Source organism: Lepisma saccharinum, chromosome 14 (genome assembly GCF_977018435.1).
Source record: "Lepisma saccharinum chromosome 14, izLepSacc3.1, whole genome shotgun sequence".
NCBI classification, from domain to species: domain Eukaryota; kingdom Metazoa; phylum Arthropoda; class Insecta; order Zygentoma; family Lepismatidae; genus Lepisma; species Lepisma saccharinum.
Genome location: NC_139242.1, coordinates 10,141,716 through 10,150,153, shown reverse-complemented (window position 1 = coordinate 10,150,153; position 8,438 = coordinate 10,141,716). Strand labels below are relative to the sequence as shown.

The window sequence follows — 8,438 nt, the reverse complement described above, 5'->3', positions numbered from 1 at the left end:
TTATAAAATATATACTTCCTTCAACACCTATTGCAAAATATCTAAACCCTGCCTGTTACAGGTTTTGGAAGATACTGCTTAAAAGTCAAATATATAAATTAAATGACAAATGAGCAAGAAATAGTAAATAAAAAAGTCATCAGTCTTGACATGCCATCAGTGGCGTGACCTGGATTTTGGTAAGCGGGATAGTTACATGTAGTTTTTTAGTAGCCAGCCCTTATGTTTCATATTTCCCAACTTTTTGACGGTCTTTTTTAAATATACTAGACCGGGGGGGGGGGGGGGGGGCTTATCACCTCCCGAATACTGGGCCAAATGGAGGCTATGACCCCTCGCCAAGACCCCTTGTGGACGCCTCTACTATACATTCGTCGCTATTATCCTCAAATCCTCTACGTCCGAGCGATTTCCTGCAAGTCACCTATTGACATCGATCTTTCTGTCACAGACCTACAACATCAAGAAGAGCTGTCAATAACATTGAGGTGTGCGAGGAAAGGAGGTTGGTGGGGTCATAGTCTTCAATTAGCCCATTATTCGAAAAAACAAAAAGACTTGAAAATTAGGAAAAATGACAAAATGAGGGCTGACTGCTAAGAAAATTAGTATATACTGGGCGAAGTCCCTTAACAGCCGTCCTAGAGACGTGTAGTGCAGAGATTGACATGATTTGAGTATATAGTAATACTGTATGGGTAGGGGGAACATGATTGCTGTGGGTGACCATGGCGGCGGCCATCTTGGTATGCGCCATATTGGATGGAGGTCAATTTTTTTAAATGGGAAGGTATATGTGTGGCACACAATTTTAGGCTAGAATTGCACCAGAAACAAGAATATGAAGTCAGTTTTCAGATATCTTTAATCTGTGAAAAGTTATTGCGCTACAAAATGTGCTCCATGTGCTCGCCATACTCCCGTAAACACATCCGTAAGCGAGTCTCCCATGAACGGCGAACATTCAAAAGAGGTTCAGGAGTGATAGCGGCACAGGCCTCAGTGATTCGTTGACGAAGGTGACGCATATCACGTATTGGAACTGCATAAACCATAGCCTTAAGATGGCCCCACAAGTAAAAATCAAGGGGAGTAAGGTCTGGGGACCTGGCTGGCCACTCCCTTGGTTCTCGTCTGCCAATCCACCTACCAGGAAATTGGACATCAAGGTACTGTCGAACAATGTTCCCATAATGAGGTGGTGCACCATCCTGTTGAAAAAATTCTGGGAAAGACCCATCCGGCATACACACTGAAGGTAAGACAAGATCGCGTAGCAACTGCAGATAGGTCTCTGCATTCAATGTTCCCTCAATGAAAAATGGACCTATGATTTTGTATTCCAAATTGCACACCACACCACACCATAACTTTTGCTGGCCCAACAACGTTCCCCGGGTTTACCCAGTGCGGGCTCTCAGAGGACCAATACCGCATGTTTTGACGGTTGACCTCACCATTGGTATAAAAAAATGCCTCATCGCTATGCAGAATGTTTCGCCAGAAGTCAGGGTCACGTTCAAGTTGCACGACACACCACTCACAAAACTCAACCCTCCTATCAGGATGGATCATCTTCACTGAGATGTTGTTGCATTTGCATCTTGTAGGGATGCCACTTGTGTTCTTGCATAATCGTGCTAATCGAACTTTTGCTAACACCGCATTGGGCGGACAGTCGTCGAATACTTTTTTGGGGTGACCACGAATGATGCCAGAACTGCCGTTGTTGTTTCTTCATCCGTGGCTGTTTTTGGTCTTCCCGATCGACGTCTATCATGCACTGCACCCGTTTCTTTAAACCGCTTCATCACATTGGCCACACTAACATGCGACACTGGCTGCCTAAGCGGATGTTGTTCCGTACCTTATGCTTTTGGAGCCAAGATGGCCGCCATTTTATTCTCTGAACACTAGTGCCTACTGAAAGTGAGAGAGAAAAGAGTCTGTGACGTGAGAAGCGACGCTGTACCATAGATGTATTGCAGGTTGGCTGCAATTAATGTAGATTTTGCAACGAATACATCAGTTTGATGTAATGGAGTGTTTCATTTATGTGTATTAGTCTACCTACAGCACCATTACCTTCCTGGAAATGCTACAAACAGCGGCCGAAACAAGAAAAGAGTGTTTCTTGTTGGATGACGGGCGCGAACATGGTCCTCCTTGTGCCGGATGTTGCATGCGATCAGCATTCGTTGTGTTGTGTTGAACTTTTGTGCGAGCGTGCATTCGTGAACTGTGAATAAATACATTGACATACTGTTTGCTACGTGTAACCAGTTTCAGTGCACCTTTTGTAGTGCCAGGAAGTGTTTCGTGCGTGCATTGTAGTTTGGACATCAACAATCCGTGCGCGACTGAATAAACATGGAAGCCATATCGGCAGCAAAGACTGTGCTCAAGCGAGAAGTTACTCGCCTTGAGAATAAAGTGAACGCGGGTTTATTGGACAATGTGACAATCGCGGTATCGGTAAACAAAGCCAAACAATTAACGGACGATTGTAAACAGTTATTATTAGACCTGGCTAGTGCGTGTGATGATGCAACTTTTGAGAGTTATGACAGTGAAATCGGTTGTATTCAAGACCGTTTGGATGCAACCATGTGCAGGCTTTGTTCGTTGCAGCAGCAACAGACTCAAGCTACGGTGACGTCATCGACAGAAGCACGAACAAGTGAAGTGCGTCTCCCGAAGCTCTCGCTTCCTGTGTTCACGGGGCAATTACAAGAGTGGCTTTCTTTCCGTGATTTGTTTATCGCGTCGGTGGACAAAAACAAACAGTTATCCAGTGCACAAAAGCTACAGTATTTGAAAGCTTCGTTAAAGGGGCAACCTGCATTGCTTATCCAGTCCATGTCGGTGACTGATGATAACTATGCAGAGGCGTGGAACATTCTAAATTCGCGTTATCAAAACAAACGGGAAATTGTTATGGACACAATCAAGCGTTTAGTCGGGCAACCCAAAGTGCAACGTGAATCCGCAGCAGCCTTACGTAGCCTGCTAGACACAACTACCGAGTGTGTTCGCGTGTTGAAAGTGATGGACATTTCCATAGAACATTGGGATCCTATCCTAGTTTTTCATGTGACAGAAAAAATGGACAGTGATACTAGACAACAATGGGAACTTTCATTAAAGACAACCGAGTTGCCTACATTTCAGGAGTTGAGTGACTTTCTTGATCAGCGTTCTCGTGCATTATCAGCTACAAATCTCAGTGCTCAGAGACTGAAGCAGTCGACTCACAATAGCTCCCAGTTCAAGGGTGTGTATCATACAGTGTCGGATGATACCTGTGAAAAATGTAAACTGCATCATGCGCTATACAAGTGCAAGGACTTCAAAAGCCTTTCGGTGATGGACAGAATGAGATTTGTTAGAGAAAAGGGTTTGTGTTATAATTGCATTCAAAGTCATCATAGAGCATCGGTATGTGACTCAGGGGCGTGCCGAGTTTGCAATAAAAAGCATCATACGTTGCTACACTATTATAAGCAGTGTGACTCTAGTGAAACAACAACTTCCCCCCAAGAAGTTTCTTCTCATGTGGCTGGAGAAGGAGACAAGGGACTAAAGCCAGTGTTGCTATCCACTGCAGTTGTTTAGGTGCAGGGAAGAGATGGTGTTTATCAACCAGTGCGTGCACTCCTAGACTGTGCCTCAGAGACTTCCTTTGTCACCTCACGCTGTGTGCAAAGGTTAGGTTTACATCAGCATAAGGCAGACATCACTGTGAATGGGATTACAGCAACGGGTGTAGGTGTAGGCAGTGCAGTAGTGGATCTACAATTCCAACCCAGTAGCAGAAGGAAAACATTCACTACAAGGGCAATCGTACTTCCTAAAATAACAGGAAACATTCCCAGGGAACCTTTACCAGACTTCAGGAAGTGGACACATATTCAAGGACTGAAGTTGGCAGATCCAAGGTTTTATGTGATGGAACCGGTGGACATTTTACTTGGAGCAGATTTGTTTCCTTTTCTTATGCAAAGTGGCAAACGTGTTGGGCCAAAGGGAACACCTACTGCACTACGTACTGTTCTTGGTTGGATTCTGTGTGGCAGTGTGGACTTTCCCAAGGTAAGGGCAGTAGCATCATTTCATGCATCTTGTAGTCTTGATAGTGCACTTCGCCAGTTCTGGGAGGTAGAGGAGGTCCCAAGGCAAATGCATCTGACATTAGAGGAGATACAATGTGAAGAGCACTTTTCGGTGACTCATGTTCGAGAAAACAATAAATTCAGTGTGAGCCTTCCATTCAAGGAAGACAGTCCTCCCTTAGGGTACTCTCGTGAAACAGCTGTGGCGAGATTACAGCAAATGGAAGGGAGGTTTGCAAGATCTCATGTTTTTCATCAGAATTACTCAGAATTCATGCATGAATATTTAGACTTGGGACATATGGAGCCTGTTCCTGCAAGTGAAGTGAAAAAGAAGCCATGTGATAGTTTCTATTTACCGCATCATGCTGTAATCAATCCAAATTCCACCAGTACACCTCTTCGTGTAGTTTTTGATGCCAGTTCAGTGACTTCAACAGGGATTAGTCTCAACGATAAGCTTCAAGTTGGGCCAAAATTGCAAGGTGATATCTTTCCATTGTTACTCAGGTTCAGGAAGCATCAAATTCCTTTGTGTGCAGACATTTCCAAAATGTATAGACAAATATTGATCCATCCATCAGATACAGACTTTCAGCGAATAGTGTGGCGCGACAATCCTCAAGAATTGATAAGGGACTATAGGCTACTCACGGTGACGTATGGGACTTCCAGTGCACCTTATCTTGCAACAAAGTGTCTTCAGCAGTTAGCTATTGATGAAATGAGTGAATTTCCATTAGCAGCCCCAGTGTTATTAAATGATTTTTATGTTGACGATTTGGTATCTGGTGCCAGCAATTTGGAAGAAGCTATCGAATTGCAGTCACAATTGATACAGTTACTAGCAAAGGGTGGATTTGAGTTACGTAAATGGTCCTCGAGTGAGCCACAAGTGTTGACAGCAGTACCTGTAGAGTTGAGAGAAACTAATGTGCCTTTAGATATCCATTGCAGTGAACTTGTGAAAACGTTAGGTCTAAGGTGGCATCCTGGTGCTGACCACTTCACTTTTCTTGTGACTTTACCACCAAAACGTCACACATTGACGAAAAGACTATTGTTATCTGACATTGCAAAATTGTTTGATCCTCTTGGTTTCTTAGCCCCAACAGTCATACAAGCAAAAATACTTATTCAAGAATTGTGGAAAGAAAAGTTGGGCTGGGATGAGGCATTATCCGTGGAAACATGCGAACTGTGGCTACATTTTTGTAGTGAACTTCCTGTACTGCAACAATTACAAATCAAACGTGCTATTGTATCTGCAAATGCTATTGCTTGTCAATTAGTGGGTTTCTGTGATGCATCACAACAAGCATACTGTGCGGTAGTGTACCTTCGCTCAGTTTATGTCGATGGTCATGTTGAAGTGAGGTTGGTAGGAGCAAAGACTAAGGTGGCTCCAATCAAGCAAATGTCTCTACCAAGGCTAGAACTATCAGCGGCAGTTTTATTGACACGATTGCTCGTAGTAATCTCCAATGCACTATCCTACAAATTGGAAGATGCATGTGTGTGGACTGATTCTACCGTTGTGCTTGCTTGGTTATCCTCAACACCAAGCAGGTGGAAAACATTTGTAGCAAATCGAGTGGCAGAAGTGCAGGAGAGTCTTCGTCGTGAACAATGGTCTCACATCATGGGAAAATCAAATCCTGCAGATCTTGCTACAAGAGGTATCAGTGCATCAGCCTTAGCTCAGTGTGAGTTATGGTGGGCGGGACCAGAGTTCTTACAAACAACTTCATTGGCAACGTTTGATCATCATGAGACAAGCAACGAAATTTTGGAAGAAGTTACAAAAGAAGAGAAGAAGATTGCCATTACAGTTATGTACATTACAGTAGAAGAAGATCTGATCTGTAGATATTCAAGCTTTATTAAAATGCAGAGAATAATGGCATGGATCCAACGATTTGTGTTCAATACTCGTCAGTCAGTGAATCAGAGAAGGCAAGGAGCATTGACAACTAAAGAGCTTATGACAGCAACGACCTCTCTTGTAAAACAAGCTCAGAAAAGTGAATTCACAGCAGAATTACATTGTTTACAAGCTAAAATTCCTCTGCCAACAAAAAGCAGGTTATTGTGTTTGGCTCCTTTTGTTGATGAGGCAGGTGTCATTCGTGTTGGAGGGAGGCTACACAAAGCAAGAATAACAGTGGACCATAAACATCCAATGTTGCTACCTGCAAAGCACAAATTGACTCACTTATTAATTAAAAATGAACATTTACTTAATCTTCATGCTGGTCCTCAGTTAGTGTTGTCCTCATTGCAACGAACATTCTGGATACTGAGAGGGCGAGATACAGTGCGTAACATTGTGAAGAAATGTGTAACTTGTCATCGCTTTTGTACACAAGCTGGGGAACAATTAATGGGTAGCTTACCAGAATCTAGGATTAATCCTTCTCGTCCATTTATAAACTGTGGTGTGGATTATGCAGGGCCCATACTGTTGAAGGAAATGGTTGGACGCTCTCGTAAGCAGTATAAGGGTTATATTGCCTTATTTGTTTGTTTCTCAACGAAAGCAGTTCATTTAGAAATAGTGAGCAGTGGTACTACAGAGACGTTTTTGGCTGCACTTCGGAGATTTGTATCTCGTCGTGGAAAACCCAGTAATATTTACAGTGATTGTGGAACAACGTTTGTTGGCGCTAATAGAGAGTTAAAGGAATTCATGAGATTGGCAAAACAACCAAAGCACAATGAAACTATTTCAAGTGCTCTAAGCAGCTTAGGCATCCAGTGGCATTTTAATGTTCCTCGTAATCCTCATGAAGGAGGGTTGTGGGAGAGTGGTGTCAAATCAGTCAAATACCACCTCAAAAGAGTTGTGGGGAATGCCATACTTACCTTTGAGGAATTGTATACAGTATTAACACAAATAGAAGCATGTTTGAATTCCAGACCGTTAACTGCTCTTTCCAGTGATCCCAACGACATGCAGGCACTTACTCCAGGCCATTTCTTAATAGGAGATGCATTGATAGCTACTCCAGATAGGGACTTTGCTACAATAAAAGTGAACAGACTGTCGAAGTGGCAGCTCGTGCAAAGGCTGACACAGCATTTCTGGCGCAGATGGTGTAGGGACTACCTTTCTCAGTTACAACAACGTCCTAAGTGGAGAAGGGAGCAACGGAATCTACAGGTCGATGACTTGGTTGTGGTCAGAGATGATCAACTTGCACCTCAACAGTGGAAACTTGGCAGAGTAATCAACGTTCATCCAGGTGAAGATGGATTGGTTAGAGCAGCAACAGTGAGAACCAGTGAAGGAACCTACAAGAGACCAGCAGTGAAGCTGTCCCTGTTACCAGTGAGTGAAGTTGAACACCGATGAGAAAGAACTTAAACTTTAAAATTTATGCATAAAAGGCAATCATTAGTTTGTTCAATTTCTTTTTAATTTTGTGTTGTCATTTTCAGTAGGAAATTTTGGGAAAATTGCATTCAATTTACATTTGTTCATCAAAAATGTGTTCTATATTGTGTATTTAGTAAATTGTTGAAATTAATCATTTCAAGGTGGGCGGTATGTTCCGTACCTTATGCTTTTGGAGCCAAGATGGCCGCCATTTTATTCTCTGAACACTAGTGCCTACTGAAAGTGAGAGAGAAAAGAGTCTGTGACGTGAGAAGCGACGCTGTACCATAGATGTATTGCAGGTTGGCTGCAATTAATGTAGATTTTGCAACGAATACATCAGTTTGATGTAATGGAGTGTTTCATTTATGTGTATTAGTCTACCTACAGCACCATTACCTTCCTGGAAATGCTACAAACAGCGGCCGAAACAAGAAAAGAGTGTTTCTTGTTGGATGACGGGCGCGAACAGATGTCTTTGATTGAAGTCATTGGCAATGTCCCGTGAACTCCTTTCGGCGGAAATGAGGATGATCTCAATTCGTTCCTCATTGGATAACATCATGTTCTTTGTCACTTACACTTGCAACAAAAGAGATATGATATCAGTTATCACAATTTCCATACTTTATCATACGTCATCATTTATTCAACATTGCATCAATAACTTTTCACAGATTAAAGATATCTGAAAACTGACTTCATATTCTTGTTTCTGGTGCAATTCTAGTCTAAAATTATGTGCCACACATATACCTTTCCATTTAAAAAAATTGACCTCCATCCAATATGGCACATACCAAGATGGCCGCCGCCATGGTCACCCACAGCAATCATGTTCCCCCTACCCATAAAGTATTACTATATACTCAAATCATGTCAATCTCTGCACTACACGTCTCTAGGACGGCTGTTAAGGGACTTTTGGGACACCCTGTATATATTTT

General features: G+C 42.6%; 2 protein-coding genes across 2 annotated transcripts; both read left to right on the top strand.

Annotated features, from left to right (window-relative positions):
* Positions 1-2,370: 2,370 nt before the first annotated feature.
* LOC145998679 (uncharacterized) lies at positions 2,371-3,615 on the top strand. The gene has a single exon (XM_083135145.1). It carries the CDS (start codon positions 2,371-2,373, stop codon positions 3,613-3,615), a length of 1,245 nt encoding a protein of 414 aa, XP_082991271.1.
* Positions 3,616-4,179: 564 nt separating this feature from the next.
* LOC145998678 (uncharacterized) lies at positions 4,180-7,467 on the top strand. Its single transcript, XM_083135143.1, has one exon. It carries the CDS (start codon positions 4,180-4,182, stop codon positions 7,465-7,467), a length of 3,288 nt encoding a protein of 1,095 aa, XP_082991269.1.
* The last annotated feature ends 971 nt before the right edge of the window (positions 7,468-8,438 follow it).